This window comes from Apaloderma vittatum, unplaced genomic scaffold (assembly GCF_000703405.1).
Source record: "Apaloderma vittatum isolate BGI_N311 unplaced genomic scaffold, ASM70340v1 scaffold98, whole genome shotgun sequence".
In the NCBI taxonomy this organism is placed as follows: domain Eukaryota; kingdom Metazoa; phylum Chordata; class Aves; order Trogoniformes; family Trogonidae; genus Apaloderma; species Apaloderma vittatum.
In genome coordinates this window covers 147521-165235 of record NW_009732161.1, presented here as the reverse complement: position 1 = coordinate 165235, position 17715 = coordinate 147521, and the positions used below count along the sequence as shown (strand labels likewise).

At 35.0% G+C, this 17715-nt stretch overlaps 1 protein-coding gene across 1 annotated transcript in view; it reads right to left on the bottom strand.

Moving 5' to 3' along the window:
* SLIT2 (slit homolog 2 (Drosophila)) overlaps nt 1-17715 on the bottom strand; it is an 85667-nt gene that overhangs the window by 34264 nt on the left and 33688 nt on the right. Inside the window, exons 8-13 of the mRNA XM_009875399.1 lie at nt 7172-7243; nt 6441-6512; nt 5832-5903; nt 3814-3957; nt 3521-3684; nt 2750-2773 (exon numbers count right to left, since the gene is read on the bottom strand). Coding sequence (XP_009873701.1) covers nt 2750-2773; nt 3521-3684; nt 3814-3957; nt 5832-5903; nt 6441-6512; nt 7172-7243 — 548 coding nt within the window. The remainder of the gene's footprint in view (nt 1-2749; nt 2774-3520; nt 3685-3813; nt 3958-5831; nt 5904-6440; nt 6513-7171; nt 7244-17715) is intronic.

The window sequence follows — 17715 nt, the reverse complement described above, 5'->3', positions numbered from 1 at the left end:
CAAGGGAAAAGAGGAAGGAGTAGGTATAAGTTACAGAAGCATTTGAAGTTTAATACTTGCTTACATGACATGGCATTCTTATTATTGAATGTCCAGTGCCACAGTAACAGTATTACTTTCACAGATTAAATAAAAAGTACAAAAAAAAATTAACAACATTGAAAGTTTCCTCCACCATTTCCCAGAGTCAGTCAAAGAAAACGTCCTTAAACATAGCAGGAGAAAACATCCAGTAAGGAACTGGGGGTGGGTGACAAAGAAAACAAAGAGAAGCTGAAAGGACCTGTGGGTTCTTCTTGGACAAAGGTGAAAAGACTGAGACTAGCAGAAGGTGCATCAGGGCTGGGAGGTACATTGTGATTTAGTTCAGACACTGAACTTTACTTACAGCCAAAATGGTGAACTCCTGCAAAAGTAAAGATAGCCAAGAAGGAAAGAAAGACAGAGTAATCCCAATTAAGACAAAAACATGAACTAAGCTCTCATGTTCCCTACTTAACTTTTGTTTGATTAGAAGATGTTGCTAAGGGGTACCATCTTCAGCAGAAAGAAAGAAAAATTCATTTTAAGTGGCATTAAAAATGAAAAAAATGGAGTTATCTACAGATTTCATATAGGATGATAATGCCTCCCATGCATTATTCTTCAATATTTCGAATGTATTCTATAAAAGCTGCTCCCTTGAACACATATACATGCTATGCCACTTAAAACCTTAATAAACCACAGGAACATATGAAAAACAAATTTGTCAGGAGAGGGGAAAAAAAACCCAATAGCCATAACATGTTACGTTATCTAGCATTTATAAATGTCTAAATAACACATATGGTGTAACTACATGTAATATTTCTACGAAAGCAATCAATATTTTTTCAGATTGATTTATTACTTGTATAACAGTCTCACAAGTGGCTATAATGAAATTCTACTAAGACTTCCCAGTGTCTGCAGAGCAAGATCTCCTAATGACATATTTAAAACAAATATTTTGAAAAAATAACTTTTTAAAGAAATGTTAACATTTTCACAGTATTTACTGAAGTGTAAGGAAGTGGTTCTATCACTTAAATACCCAATAGGCAAGGCTACAAATACACTTATTTTTCCTCCTGCATCCACTGTTAGCAGTTTAAAGAGAAAAACTAAAATGTTCAGCAACAAGATCTTCAACAACTAAAATACTTTCATGCAGCATCTCCCTGATAACCTGATAGAAAGAGAAAACACAGAAGCTGCATTTCAAGAAACAAGTCTTGAAAAAAGTAGCACCTTTTGATTTATTTAATTATTCTTTTTTTTTTTTTTTGAAAGTGTACGTAAAACAAACCTAAACTGCATGTGTGGCCATATTATAAATAGGCTGTGAAGACATTTGCTGGCAAGAAAACCCTTCTAAGTCAGAGACAAAAGTTGTGCTGGCAAGGTTGAGTAGAAGTCACTCTGTGGCAGGAATACAGCTGTTCTACTCATTAAGAAATTGAATGGTACTACAGGTTTGAGAAATTGAATCCCCCTCTGTTTTATGCTGCTTTAAAACGCATTTTCACGGCTGCCAATGCTGACAAATTGCTGCCTCATTTTGTATTTCATTCTGTCTTTTCTTCATATTCAAACCAACATATTAGTATGAGGGCATGAGGAACTTCACAAGATTGCTGCAAATTTAAGTGATACATCACACAGCATTACGAGAAGAGCTGTTAAACATACCAGCTTAAAAGACAAAGACAAGACCACTGCAGAATGACAATATACCTGTAGTACTTGAAAGAACAAGTGCACTGGTGTCATAATCAATTATTGTCGATATTTTTCTAGATATTAAAATATGGTAGAAAACCCTTCTTGCAAATAGCATGCTGTAATACATCAATAGATTCATTATTCCCTTGTTTATTCTGCCAATCGACCATTTATAATCTGTTAGGAACATAATGCAAGTGCATCATTGTTTTTTCTTCTATTAAAAAATCAGTGCACACACCTGACAAGCAAGGTAAAATAAAGAAACAAACATGTTTCAAAGAGCTAGGGCCAACATCAGGAAATCTTCTATGAAAATATCATAGACTTACTGGAGCTTAAAGCAGTGTGTATACTGCTGTTCCACCCCAACTCTAAAGTCATATTTTCTTTAATGGAAAGCATTTCTGATTCATTGTATGCATGTGACCACAGAATGCCTTTAATGAAGAATATCAGCTTTCTCTTCCAGGCATTCCACTGTAATTTCATAAACACAAGGAGGGTGAACAAGCAGTAGCTGCAGCCAGTGTAGAGCATGAAAGCAAGGCAGGACAGTGTTCACTTGTAAAATGTTTATTTTTTTTTAAAGTTGTACTAGCTCTTTGATGGTAGTATGGTTTCCTGTGTTTAAAAGCAGCTCAGGAGCTACATTTTAAAAACAGTAGCGGCAGAAAGGCAAGGTACAAGGTAAGTAAAGGTGTCAATTGAAAAATGAAGTAGCAGGTGCAACCTTCTAAGTAATTTAAGTAGAAGTATAATTTTGGTAGGTTGTGTGTGAATTTGTGAGACAAAAAAAAACCTCAATGGAGCTGCATGCTAAGCTCTTATATTCAGAAAATGGAACTACTAGTAATCTACAAAGGAAAACTATAGCTAATAGGTATTGACTAATGTTAATACACATGCATCAGTCTCCTAAAAGCTATAACAAACTTTGTTTTTTGGGGGAAAGGGAGAGAGTATTGGCAGTTAGTCAATCTTACTGCAGAGCCAAACCTACCTGGAATGAAATACTGTTCTTTAGCTAAATAAAGAGAAAAAAATAGAAGATGCACCTGAATGTCAGCAAGCAAAGAATGAGTTTTATTAGATTAAGTATGGTCTACAGTTAACTACAGGTAATTAAGTGAAAAAATGTGTTTTCACAATGAGAGCTGATAAACAACAAAGTGTGAATAGTCATAAATGTATCCGGAACATGGATAACGAACAGTTCTCATCTGGTATTTGCACTTGAGACTGAATAAATTGTAGATTGTGAAATGCACCTCAAACAGCTGGATACCATATGACGAAAGTTAGGATTGAGAGAAACGTAAGTAGGAAATGGAATAAGATTAGAAAAAAGAAAACAGTAAATTTCAGTATGAGGTAAGCTCCCTGTATAAAATGAATGTCATGTTTCCATATTTAGCTAGAAATTTTTAGATCTTTCACATACTCCAGAGTCTTGCGGAAATTTTACAAAATGATTTATGGTGGTGATGCTTGTGGTGAATAGCTTTAGCATTTCGTTCTGAAGTATTATATATTGCATTTCTTTTGTTAGATTTAATGCTACTCAGAAATAGTGCCAAATGTGTTAACTATAGTAACGTTCCATGATCCAATAGTTCATGACTTCCATGATTTCCAACCCCTTCTGTCAAAGAACTACAAAGATTTTGCAATGTTTCAGAATTCTGTAGAGAGCCAGCTGCCTTCATCAGAACTTCTATAACCACCATTTTTGCCAATAAAAGAAAAAAAGCAGCTGAACTAAGAAAATTACCTGAGCAGCGGAATTTCTTGCTTTTGATCTGGCCGATCCTTTTGTTTGCCAGACGGCGGGGGCTGGTGCAACGAGCACCGCTGGTCTCAATGGGGTTTGTATGAAGATAATCCGCCAGCCACTTCAGATGGCAGTCACAGATAAATGGGTTCTGAGCCAAATGCCTTTCATGAAGAAAAAAAATAATAATTTCACACATTATTTCCCTTTGGTCTCAGCGATTCCCAATACTTTCAGTACACTGTAGAGTATGAAGTCATACTAAAGACAGCCATAAACAAGAGCATACATACAAGGTCTGAATCGCGCGTAGGGGTGAGAAGGTGCCTTTTGCAATGGTCTGAAGCTTGTTGTCATACAAAGAAAGAAGATTCAAGTTGTGCAGATCTTGAAAAGCATCGACTCGCAGACAATTGATCTTGTTGGCATTCAATAATCTGTTTAAGGGAGAACAATTATAAAATTGGAAGAATTCGCTCAGTGGCGCTGCAGCTTCAGTGTTCTTTTTACACATAATTCTTTGTGCATGTTTGTAACCAGAACAAGAGATGTAGTAACAAACATTAATTGACAGCAACGTAAGGTATTTCAGTGAATTGAAACATCTTATTTAGGTGTTCTGTAATAATTCCTAACTATTTGCACCTTGGAGTTGAAATGTCTCAGTTTATTCAGTTAAATCACATTTTTGTATGTGCTGGTATAATGTGTGTGTGTGTTATTTGTGCAAAGAAAGAAGCTTAAAAAAAATATCAAGTATCTGCAGGGAAAACTAGTTCCTTCTGCCAAATAAATAAACAAACAAAAAAGGAACTGAACACTGTATTCATTAGCTGGAAGAGATGTGCAGTGGCACTTTTAATTATATGTTACTAATCAGCATGCTGCCGCATTAACAGAGTTGTAGTAAAAACTGGTGGCATGGAATATATCCAAATCTGTCTTGGATCCTTTTTCCTCTCTGTCTCCAAAGGGAACCTTTTCTTCCCTCCACCTCCCAGATTTCTAAAGTTAAAGCAAACATGCCAATTTAAACCAACTCCTTCATGCTTTTGAAGAAAAGAAAACCAAAAATGTTACTCAACTAGATGCATTTTTGTAATAAAATAGTTTTGATTTTTTCCCATTTCCAGACAGAAATGGAATGGATTGGTGGATCTGAAAACCAATGTTCTGAAAAAAAGTTTCATCACACAAGTAGGATTTTACATGGACTGAAATGCATTGGCTTTGAAAGTATATCAAATTATTTACTTTATTAATACAGAATAAACAGACGTTGAGAGATGTTTCTTCCCTTTTGTTTTTCAAAAGCTGAAATACGTTTTTATAACTAGAATATTTTCAACAGAAAATAGGAATCCCTATTGCACCCCCCCACTATATTAGTTTGTGACTAAAATAAATCAAAATATAAACCTCTAGGTGGTGCTAGAACTTGCATATTCTTTGTATTCACTTACATTTTTGCCATCTTAAATGAGTTCTTATTAATAGACATTTTTCCCATCACTATACACGATGAAATTTGGATATCACATCTACTCAAGTGACGCTTTAAAACCAACAAGAAGCTTGAAATCAACAAGTCAATTATTCTGGGACAGTTTCTTCCACAAACCCCTTTTACAGCCTATTACACAAATTCCTTTCACACATCCCTAGTGCACAACCTCTTCAGCTAAATATTAACGTTATCTGATAAACATATAATCATGACATTCTTCTCTATTCCCAGTACTAAATCTAAATAGAAATAATTTACAAGATTACACACAGAAGATTTCAAATTTTCCTAAGAGCAGCTAGAGTTCAGTCAAAGAGTTACAGAGAGAAGAGTGCCTGAAAACTTTAGAAGTCACCAATGAAACTGTACTGCAACTTCGTTTTTCCATGGGTAAAACTAGAAAAACAATTACATAGTGTTTCCACTACGTATTTTCTCTGTATAAAACATACAAATATTCCTTCTATGGTTCCCACGCAGCTTTATACATACTATTTGCTGTTTACAGGGCAAGACAGTATCGTATTTTATGTGTTTTATTCTTATAAATTTCACACAAGAGAATAGTTTCATTTTAATCACTTTGGGCTGAGACATTAACCAAGATATGATATAATTTGTGGATGAATACCAAGCTGGCCAACAACTGTCTTGATTCCTTTGACTTTAAAATAATTTGGTTCTTATATTCAGATCTTATATATGGGATTTCTTGCCAGTTCTTCTCCAGCCATAAATCTCTCATCATGTTTACCCTTCTGAGTTATCTCAAAAAAGAACAAATATTTAAAAACAAGTACTCACAGCAACTGCAGAGAAAAGAGTCCTTCAAACAGGCCCTTTGGAAGTTCTGTAATTTTATTGCCATAGAGGACACTGCACCAGGAAACAATGAAGCAAAAAAGCCGCCATTATGAAAGGCATATACTATGTGATTTTGACTTTAGAAATAAAGAAACTTCCATCTTTCTGAAGGGAATTTAAGAGCAACAACTTGATACTTGCAAGATCCTTGTGGCCCTGTGAAGCAGCAGGATCACATATTTTCCCAAAAGGTCTTTTGCCCAAAGAGCTCTCAGCAGAATCAGCACTTTACTGCTTAGAGCCTTACCAAGGGACCTTGGGAAGTGGATTTGTAAGTTGTTTGTAAGAAGAACTAACTTGGGAATAAAAGAAATGTTTGATTTTGTTTACACTTTACCATGAATGTATTTATAAACAAACTATATGTTTCTAGTGTCCAGCTGTGATATGATATTGAATTATCACTAACATTCTGAAATTATTTTTTACAGCTTTCAGAATTAAGCGAATTTATATGAAAATTCTGCAGGGAGCCAAAAGTCCGAAATAATTTCACTATAAAAACATGAGAAATTCACTTTTGTTTTTACAGGCCAAACAGATACCTACAGTGAATTGAGTGAACGTAAGCCCTGGAAAGCATCTGGAGCTGCTTCAGAGATCTGGTTATTGCTGAGGTCACTGAAATAAAGGAAATTCGATTCAATTAATTCAATCTATTTTCAAAATAGTAAACATGAAAGTAATATACAATTAGAATTAGGCATAGAAGTGGGAGATAAATAAAAAAAACTTATGTGAGACATACCAAAGAATATAAGTATATAACACTATTAAAGTTGCCATTACACTGAAGCAAAATGCATGGTTAAAAATGGACATTTCAAAGTTTGAAAAGCAATGACAAAAAAGATTTATTTTTCCTAATTGCTTAAGTACATTTTATAAAGAATTCTCTATTTGCTATAGCCACAGGACTCTACAGCCTCAAAGATATCCTGAAATAACAGCAACTTATCTCCATTAATTTATTTATAGAATGTTCTGTACTATAGTCACATATTGCTTCTATGCAGAACCATATTAAAGAATTTCAGTACTTGGTAAAAAACAATTATTATTAATGTGACAAAGTTGCTATACGGTCTTAATAATCAGGCTGCCATGTCAGTTAAACTTCCAGAAGTCAAACTTTCTCAAATGCTCACACACGCTCTGCGGTTCCTATGTATGACCTTGACGTGGGGGGTTTTTTAAATGTAAATATAAATATATATATATGTGTGTGTGTGTGTATATATGAACATAAAAAAAATAAATTCAGATTATTAGGTACATACATTCTTCGAAGCTTTTTATATGGTGAGAAAGCTCCAGGAGGTATGACCTTGATTGAATTTTGCTCTAACCGTCTGTAACAACATAAATATAAAACAACATAAAATTAAAAAAACTTAAGCCAAATAGCAATCTAATGCTTTAACAACCTAGAAGGGATAGACTTTAACAAATAAGGCAATTCTAGTTTTCATTACAAAAAAATTCCAGCTTTTGTCTGTAAAACAAAGCCTTTAACCTATAGAGAGAAAAGTTGTAAATTAAAACCCCATCTTGATTTTGTATCTAAAGCAAAGTTATTTTTAGTGCACACAAGATTTTAATAAAATTTAAGCTAGAACTTTCATTAAAAACTTCAAACATGAGTTAGTGTTAATGACTCCCAATGTATTATTCACCTACAGCAATTTTTATAGTAAGTTTTATTTAGAAATGTCTCAAGACTTCTGTGAGTTAATCACTGAAATATGCAAACCATAGGAAAGGGGAGAAGAATGTTCTGCAGAACAAATAACATATGTTGCTACCAGCAGTAAGGTAAATGTCCTATTTTTAAACATGCACACATGATTTCTTTAGATACAGTACATAACATGTTTTCTTTAAGATATGCTATTAGGATTGAACAGTCACACTTCTAACTTCTTTAAACAAGTATTTTAATCTAAAATTGTAGTTTATGTTACTGGCCATGTTTGCTTTGTATGTATAGTGACTGTGACTGAAACTTGCCATACTGCAAAGTGTGAATTTGCTGATGCAAAGAGTTTTCCATGAATTTTTTTTGAACTTCCAGAGCTTTACATAAGGGAAATCTATGCTGATAGATACCCAGGGCCCACTTGCCAACAAGTCAAAACAGATTCAGCAATAAGCATGTTTAATGTAGATGCTACTTCACACACCACAGTATTTTATAGTTATGGCAGTGAAAAAAATGACTGTTGTGTAGACATAAGGAATGAAACTATTTATACTAAAAAGTACAACAGAAAAAGGCAGTATTATTCAAACTACATGTCACAGCTATCTACTAAGCTTTCTATTTCTCTTTTTCATGCACAGGTATCAACTCTTACTACGATCAACATGCATAAACAAAATGCCAAAAAAATCTATTCCATATAAGGAATCAAAATTCTGTAGAACTTAATGCACTATTTTAAATTACTTGAATGCTGACTCAAAATCTAAGGTCAAAAGCCTCTTTAAATCTAGATGCAGGAATATAAGCCTCTTTGTCTTTCACACTTGTCCTATTTACTCTCTTCTGTTTCACTTTTGCTCTGATTGAGACATATGAGTCCCTGTGTGTGCAGCATAACTAATAAGCTCATATATTGACTCTGAGAAGTCTTTCCAAGAAACTATTCTTACAACAATTGTTTCTTTTTGTAAAATTTCTCCAGAGATCACAGTCTAGCCGATCTGAAGATTTTTTGTAGCTTTTGTGAAGTTTTATTCTGATGGAGATTTGTACAATTTGAATACTAAAAATCTTCTAAGTCTGATCACACTTTACCTTAGCAGTATTTGTTCTAAAATGGCTTATAAAGAAGGCAGGGAAAATAAAAATCCTCAAAAAAATCTTCCTGACACACAGAAAATCTCACTTCATCAGAGCTGCTTCAGACAGGGTTCGTGTTTTTAAAAAGTCCTTAACTAGGAAAATGTTGTCACCTTGCTATAGTTTTCAGGTATATTTTGAACACTGTAGGGAATACCATGGCACAAGACTTAATTTTTTCCATATACATTATATTCTTTCATATGCTTACTTCGCCTTGGCTGAGCCTTTCAGACCCATGAAACACATTTTGCATCAGACCAGGAGCACTGAGTAGGCTATAAAGGAACGAGGTCATTCTTTCCCAGTATACTTAAGGAGATGCAGAAGGCAAACATCTGAATAAGTAAAAAATTTGCTTAAGTTAAAGGTCAACACCAAGTCGGAACAAACCCAAGTATTTTCTGTTCTTACACTACGGTTTTAGCTTAGTTTCCCCAGAAAATAAAGGTTATGCATGCTTATCATCTAGATAGTTTTCTATTCAGCTGGCTAGGTCAAAGAGAGGTAAAACCTTCAGATAATAAATTTCTAAAAATTTCCTTTTTTTAGCAATGGGAAGGAGTTGAGAAGCCAAATGAACCCAGCCATGAAGGGAATGGCAGCCATCCATCCATTCCTGTTATACACTCTATTTGGCAGCAACCAACTGCCTAACCACCAGGGACAGCCTGACCAGACATTTATCAGACGTGTAGCTTTGAGAAATAGTCAAAGAATATCTTGCACAGGGAAACGCGTAGGGCATATGCAGAGGACTGGAAAGGGGATGTGGGGTAAAAAGGACTGGGAAGCCTCATTTATAAGTGCTGCTTATTAGCCCATGATGCAGAGATTTGTAACCTAGTGCCAGAGGCGCTTCAGTCTACGCTCACCTATCTTTAAGCATATAATGCTCTTAACTAGCTATAGTATCACATGTAACTCAAAAAAGAAAAGGTTTAGCATTAAATTAAAGACATAAAGTATTTTCCAGTTTGCTCCTTTAATTTAAAAATATATTAGTTCTATAAAGTGAAGTACCTGATGTGGCACGTTTATGCCATTTTTTATGGAAGATAGAATAGCAGATTTAATTTACTGCTGTCCATTTTGCCTACTAATTATATGGGTCGAAAACCTGAAGAAGTTATACTACAGTATATTTCTGAAAGTTAATTTTCTCTCAGTTCTAATAGAGCAAACTACTGATCCACTGGTGGATACGTAAAACGAAATCCTTGCCAACTACATCTAAAATTTTCTTTTAGTGAGAAATTTGTAGTCTAACAGACAGACTGTGCAGCGCTGGGATAAATTTACAAGGTCTTCTGGATAAAGGATTTGTTATAGTAGGATAGTCTAAGTATGTCTTTTCTTAACTCACTTCAAAGTCTACATGCTAAAACACATCACATTTAAAAAATGAGATTAGTGTAAGAAAGGAAAAAATAAGATTATATAAATACAGAGGAAAAATCTTTTATATCCTACTTTGTCTGTAAAGAAAATAAATCAAATTCCCATTTTCAAGCTTTGTTATCCTGTAATCTTCTGCTTTATCTTCCTAGAATCAGCTGAATTTCACAGAGTGCAAATTTGCATCCACTATTCCAGAAAAAAAATCTGATTAGATATATTCCAGGGTCACAAAGCACAGACAGACTAATATCTAAAGGAAATTTGCATTCTACTGATAAAATTCAGAGTAAGTAAAAACTCTTTTATAATAATTCCTCATATTAAATGAAAGATTTTTAATTCTGGAATAGGATGGGTTGCAGTTATCTATTATTGAAAAAATCAGCTACTAAGTACTCGCAAATGACATGGCCAGAAGTACCATTGTGTTACAGAACTAAAAGCTAATATCAGTACTCTTCCATGGAACTTGCGTAAAATTTTGTGCACATCTTCTTTCAAAGTCATCCCAGAAGTCACTCTTTATTATAAAGGATCATCCATGTATCATAAACAGTGCCTTGGTGGTTTCCTTTTCAAAAGGCACAGCCAATTTTAGTAGCATATTTACTAAGATAAGATAATGGAGGAAGACAGTTAAGTACATGCTGCATCAAAGCTTGCACTGCCTCATGTGTAAGAAGTACTCTGCCCGTCACCACAAAAATGCTAATTAATGCTCTGAGTATTAAGTCTCCTGCTCCTTTCAGTGTTCCAGTTCAAAGAAGTCCTGCATCAATACATAAGTGTTTTAACATAGTGAACTGGTCCAAACCTTTTTTGAAGACTATTCCCTAATCTCTCCTATCAAGGAGCTCTACTGGGAACATTTCTGTTTCGAAGTCCTTCCTCCCTAGTTATCACTGCAGACACCGTAATGTACAACCACCTACTATTCTAAGAAACAAAGATGCTTCTGCAGTTGTGACTTCCAACCTAATCAAATCAAATCAAAGCAGGTCCCGAGCCAGCAGACGTATTCTTCCCACTCGATGCCCGGAGAGCCCTGTGACATGTAAATCACTTGACACTTTCCAGGAGGATGCTGTTCTCTGCTACACGCCTGCAGCACACCATTACTGATTACTGCTTCCGCACTTAACGGAGACAGACAACATGCTTATTTATACCGACACTTTTAAACCAGCTTATTTTCCCACCGCAAAAAAGTAATTTCTATGAAAGCCTTCTGCACCAGGAAAAAGGGCAGACTGGGAATAAAGAACACTCTGTTCTCTACAGAATATGTTTTTTTTAAAAAAATTATGCAGACGGGGTACAATACACTAAGCCTGCTCAGTAGAGAAAGGTAGAAATTACTGCACAGGGATATGTTGCACCTAAATGCATATTAAGGGGTCAGAGATATACCTAAAAAAGTATTTCAGAACAATAAAATAAAATAAAATAAAACATCTTCTGTGAGAAAACACAAATTTAAATACGGAGCAGCAAATTTAGCCATATATTTTACAATTAAACAATCAGAACATAACATCCTGATTAAGTACAATACCATAGTGCTCAATACAATAGTGGCTTTAGCAGTTAATTAATCCATACTTTTAATTCCAGCATCTACTCATTTGCAAAAAGTCTGCAAGCAGCTTGTCAAGAAATCCCAAAAGAATTTTTACTACCGAGAAGAAAGTCTAAGCTGCGCAATGAGTCTGATGTATTGCACAGATGCTGATTATACATGGTAATAAAACTGACAGCTCTTCTTTGCATTTTCCCCATCTGCTTTTAAAGTAAATGGCAAAAACAGATGTCAGAAAATAGAAAATAGATTTCAGTGATGGGATTCAGTGCAGCTCCTGAATCTGAAGAATCGCAAAGCACAGCCAACACATCTCTCATCATATGCAACATCTGCCCTTTTTGGGGGGTTTGTTTTTTGTTTGTTTTTAAAATAAGGAAACAGTAATGATCTCCCTTTGCTACAGGAATCCTTGAGGCTATTAGACAAAGTACCTTTTTTTTCTTTCTCAACAACTGCATCTCCAGAGGGCTTCTATCCACTAAATGTCGCTTCTAACTTTAGTAGCAAAAGAATTCTGTTGAAATCTGTTATATCATCCATGTCTAACACAACAGAAGATGTATTTTGAATGGCTATATTACTTGCACTTTAGAATTTCAGGCTCTAATTCTGCGTATTAATAAATCTAGTTGACAGTTTCCTAAATATTTGCATGTAAAGAATCACTGTCAGTGTTGCCCTAAAGCTTCCCAAACTGTTAACATCCAGTCTAATTGTTCTATCACATATTTCCTCAGGGGATTGATTGTAAATGACAGATGACTTAGTCTGCATTACATCAAAATAGTAACAAGAATTGTCATTCTAAAGCTATTAAACAATTCATTGCATTTACTCAAAAACAAGTCCCAAACCTGCATTTGTTTAATTTTTCATCACAGAAAGGGCCACCTCATGCTCTGAACCCTACAGTACCATTAATGATGATAGGCTTTACATTCCTTACTCGTTACAAATTCAGGTTGTAGGCAAAATGCACCACTTCTTAAAGAACTATTTGCTCAGTGCTTTGGCATCTGTCAGAGTGCGGCTCTTGTGCAATTAGCCTGAGTCACCTAGAGTCAAGTTAAAGCCTCTCTAATTAGCCTAATTTTGATGAGAGTTGTTACAAAAACTACTTGAGCTGTTCAGAGTAACTGTATTAAGTCCACAAAAAACACACATAATCCTGCTATACTCAGCTCATAGCAAGCTGTGACTTGTCAACCTGTTCTCACTGAGCAGAAATACCAGCCTGAGAATCCCACCGATGCGCAAGACTGACAGTGTGGCAGGAGTCCTTATCACCTGGTAAACAAAACATGGACTCACACCATAAATTTGCCACAATCTAAATGAAGTTTTTGAACTGAGAACACCTTTCACTGGTAGCTGCTGCTTACTGGATCATGCATTTAGCAACACCTAAATAATGAAGAAAGCATTCCATTTGTGGTGAAACACAAAATAGTGAAAAATCAGTATCATAACAGTAACTTCACTCACAGTATTGCTGAGGAAAAGTTATCAGTAGTGAAGAGGCAAGCATGAAATAAAATCTAAGAGTAGCAACACCTTTGGAGTGTGGCACAGCTGTCAGAGATCTACGAGGGTTTTTCTGGAAGAGCTAGATGGGCCTTCTTCAGCTTTCCTTTGTGCTGTATCAAAATTCATTTATTCTATGCTGGAGTTATTTTCTTTCCCTTGGCAGAGAGGTTCTTCAAGGTGCCTCCTCAACTTCGATACCCACCAGAAACATGCACAAACTCTGCAGAGGTGGAACGGTGTTCATTCTGGCCAGTACCTACTTCCAGCGTCTCTGGAAACCAGCTGTGGTTTCACAGGTTTCTTGTCCAGTTGTTGTGTTCTGTGTCTCAACGTCCTTTTGACTGTTGAATTTATCCTCTGTACTCTGAATATAATTAGTTTTTAAGATAGGACACAAGGGCATGAGGAAAGCCAAGTGAACAATGGCAGCAAAGAACACATGGTAATCAAGAACAGATTAAATATTCCACTTAAAAGAATGTCTGACAACTAAAATAAGAAAGTTAAAAAAAAAAAAGCTACAAGATTTACCAGTAATTTTCAGATTAGGAAGATACTTGAGTAAGAGCATGACAAATCATTTCTCTCGTGTGTTAAGCAGACAGGATTCCCTATAAAATTAGCAAAATCATCTATTTTTTAGGCAGTAAAATGGACTATATTTTAAGTTTTTCCTGAGAAATACTAAGGTAGAAATCCCAAGGATAAGTTAAACCTAATTCAGTGAAGCCTGCATTGGCAAATTAAATATATTAAGATAATGAAGTTAATACCTCAATAAACGCCTTTATTCAATTTTAATTTGTTTCACATTTTTTTCAATTCATTGCCTCACAGATAATGCATTTTTCATTATGTACATGTAATTATTGTGTGTTTATACACATATATTGTACGAAAGATTTTAAGATGTTAGCAAATTTCTAAAGTAAACAATATTTTTTTCATATTGCAATAGGCAAAAATATTAGATTTGCTAAGAAAAATGACCTTGTCACAATCAAAGAAAAATATATAGAGACAACTGTATTCACATCATAGATGCCACAGGTGAACAGTCTAAATTGAGAGTCACTTCTGACAGGGCAAGTCATAAACTCTATCTAGCAAAATTCTGAAGTAGTATCACGTTTATTTTCATGCAAAGATTTTCAGAGTTAATGTCTGTATTTGCATTTACAGTCTAAGGTGGTCCAGGGATGGCCTTTAAAATTACGTTCTGCAGAATGTGGAAAAGCTCAATCGTGGTGTATATTGATCCTAAAATTTTAGTTTCATGTCAGCTATTTTGCACCAGGTATTTTCATTTCATTAGGAACCTTTTCCAGTTCTCCTCCATATGTAAAGCCATACTCCTGTGAATTCTTCTAACCAAACTTCTAGGGAAAAGATAAGCATAGAACTAATATATTATAACTAATAAAAATGAATCTAAAAATAATATACTCTTATTTGATATTAAGCTTCCAGTTATAAAAATGCAGCAACTTCTAAGCAAAACAGAAGCCAAAGCTCTCTATTTGACTGAAATATCTGAATGCCTCCCCAGTCTGCCACTAAAAAACCTGAATATCAAGTCTAATGCATTAGACTTTTTTTTTAAGTCTGGTCTTAAAAACCTTTGGGACAGGAAGAAGATAAGAGACTATCTTAAGGAAAGTACATATGAAGCATAGTAGAAAAGAAGTATATATGAGAAAATTGAATGTAAAAACATGGCAGCTATATTAAGCTGCTCAAAAGTTTGGAATGGTAGCTTAAAAGCTGAAAAAATATTAGTCAGATCGTGTGAATTTGTCCATATTTATGCCCATAGGCATAAATTTTTCACTTGACATCTGGATACGCTATCAGTAATCAAGAAAACATTTTGATAAATCAGAAAAGTTTCCAAAAGTTTCCAAAAAAGCCATAAGAATAATGAAATACTGTGAAATATTTTATAATGAGACTCAAGAGATTTATCTATTTAGGGTAGCATCAGAAGGTCAGCACATATTTTCTGGAAAAAGATAGATATGGCTATAGGGGATTCTTGCAACCTACTAAAAATCTTAACAATACATAGTGAAACAAGACCAGTGACTCTAAGTATAAAAACCAACTTGGCAAAACCTCTCCAGAACTTCCCTGGATGTGCAAGACTTCTGGCTGACAGCTTAACTCTTGAAGAGGTAAATGATATTTATGAGCTAACATTCTGTGGAAGTCCTAAAAAGACAAATGTTTTGATTTAAACTAGAAAGCAGAAACAAATGCAGGCATTGGAAAACAATCATCAGATTAACGTCTCATAACTTAGTGCATCCTCTCCTCAGCATTCCTTCAAATCTACGAAGATGTAGGGTTTGCTCTCATTTCTGTCAGGCTACCGTAGATAGCCGAATCGCACTTTGAGCTACTAAAAATAGAGAAAGCTGCCTTATCTCTGACATTTCAGAGTTCTCCTGCCATGTGAGTCTTTGAGCTGTCTTCAATAAATGTACCTAAATCCTTCCCAAGTGACTTTTCTCTGTAAAGGGTCATCCTTAGAAACATCTTTGCATCTCAAAGAAAGCTTCTCTGTTCAACAGATGTTTATGTAAGGCTGTACTTTGGACTTCTAGCTAAGAATGAATTTTAGAAGACAACAGAAATGGTGAAACTATACACATGCCAAGCTTAGCTTGGAAAAGATAAATACATAGAGCTCCCAGTTCTCAAATAAAACTCCGTATTCACACACAGCACTTCCCCAGTGTGAGCTTGCAGTGTGATCAGGCCACTCATCACTCTATCTTGGTTAAGTTCATCTGTCAAGTTCAGTTCTGTCAGATCTCATTTCCTTTCCCCTCTTTTCCTTCTTTCTTCCCCTTCTCTCATTTCCCTTTCATTTTTTTCTCCCTCCTCCTTTAATATAATTTGAGTGTTAGTGTGAGAAGCAATCTCAGGAGCTTTTAATCCTGCTTAACATCACATGGCTCACAAAGATGTAGTTGAGTGCTTGGCATAATACACAGTCGTTATTCAATAGACTTATGAAAACAAAGTGTAAGGCAGAATGAGATGGAGAAAGATGAAAACGTGAAGAAAAATAGTCCAAATCAGGCAGGTAAGATGAGACAAGACTGAAGGGACAAATTAGGAAACTCATGGGAAATGTAAATAAAGTTATCATGAAACAACCGTACAGCTTCTAGTCCTGGCATTTAAGCATTAGAAAGGTCCATTCACAAGAAAGAACAACTTTATCTTGAAAGACATAGTAATTAGGACGTCAGTGACTTTTTACTATACCGGATTATGAAGGTGAATCATTAAAATTCCTTACTCCTATATGCTTTCTTCATTTCATATATTATGTGGTTTAGTCTTTTCTGCCCTTTACAGAGACTAAACTTACTTATACAACTGTTGCTTAGTTAGCAGTGGCAACCCTTTAGCCACTGGTACCTCCTGCAAACCTTCCTCCTTCCCCAAAAAATATTGTAGTGACTGCTATCCTTCTAAAAAAGAAGTAAATTTAATTAAGTCCTTCCTTTGGTTACTTAACTGTGTTTAATAGAAACAAGAGCAAATAATTAAAATGAAGGAACAATCAACTTAATTCTATGCTTGCTTGCTTAACCATTTATACAAAGCTGTGGTCATCAGAGCATGTAATTCCTGCCCCACAACCCCAGAAACACTTACTTCAGTTGTATTTATTTTTGTTTATTCATAATACTACAATAAGGAAAGAGCTTTTAGAACCACTTTGACTGGTAGTTTAAGACACAGAAGAGAAAATCAGCAGAATGTAAGAGAAGTATTTTCACCAGGTAGCCTAGCTTATTAATAGCTTTTTGGCCTCTTCTTTTGAAATAAGAGCCTGTCACTTACACCATTCTGAGGGAAGGTACCAGCACAATTAAGCTGCTGGGTCACCATTTGTAAGGTTTTTGATAATATTTTGAACATGTGCCAAAAAGTCTCTATTTGAAGGGAACCGGAATTATTTCTGCTGATCATTCAAAGAATTTTCATGCAGAAGGTGAATTCTAAAATGCAACCAAGTGAAAAGAGATTAATGGTGCTGAAAAACTAAAATGTGAAAGGAATGCCTGCACAGAGGCTGATAAATGCTCCCACCATTAGAAAGGCTATACTTCCTAAAAGCAATTAAAGTAATAGTTTTGAACCTTAAGGATGACCTTTAATGCCTGTAATATATGAGCTGTACGTCAAAGGCGGAAAGTGCCAGGTGTATTAGACCACTGGAGTGGGTTAAAATAGACTGAACATGCCAATGAAAGAGCATCCCATAAAAATTTCTGGAAAAGGGGAGAGGTTTAAGCAACAAATCTAAATTAACTCAAATTATCATGTTTCTAGTGAATGAATAACGTATCATGATTTGCTTAAGTCAACGGAAAAAGGCTAAAGTAAGGCACACTAAATAACAGAAGCTTGAAGACTTAATATGTAACACTTATTGGCAATGTATTTTC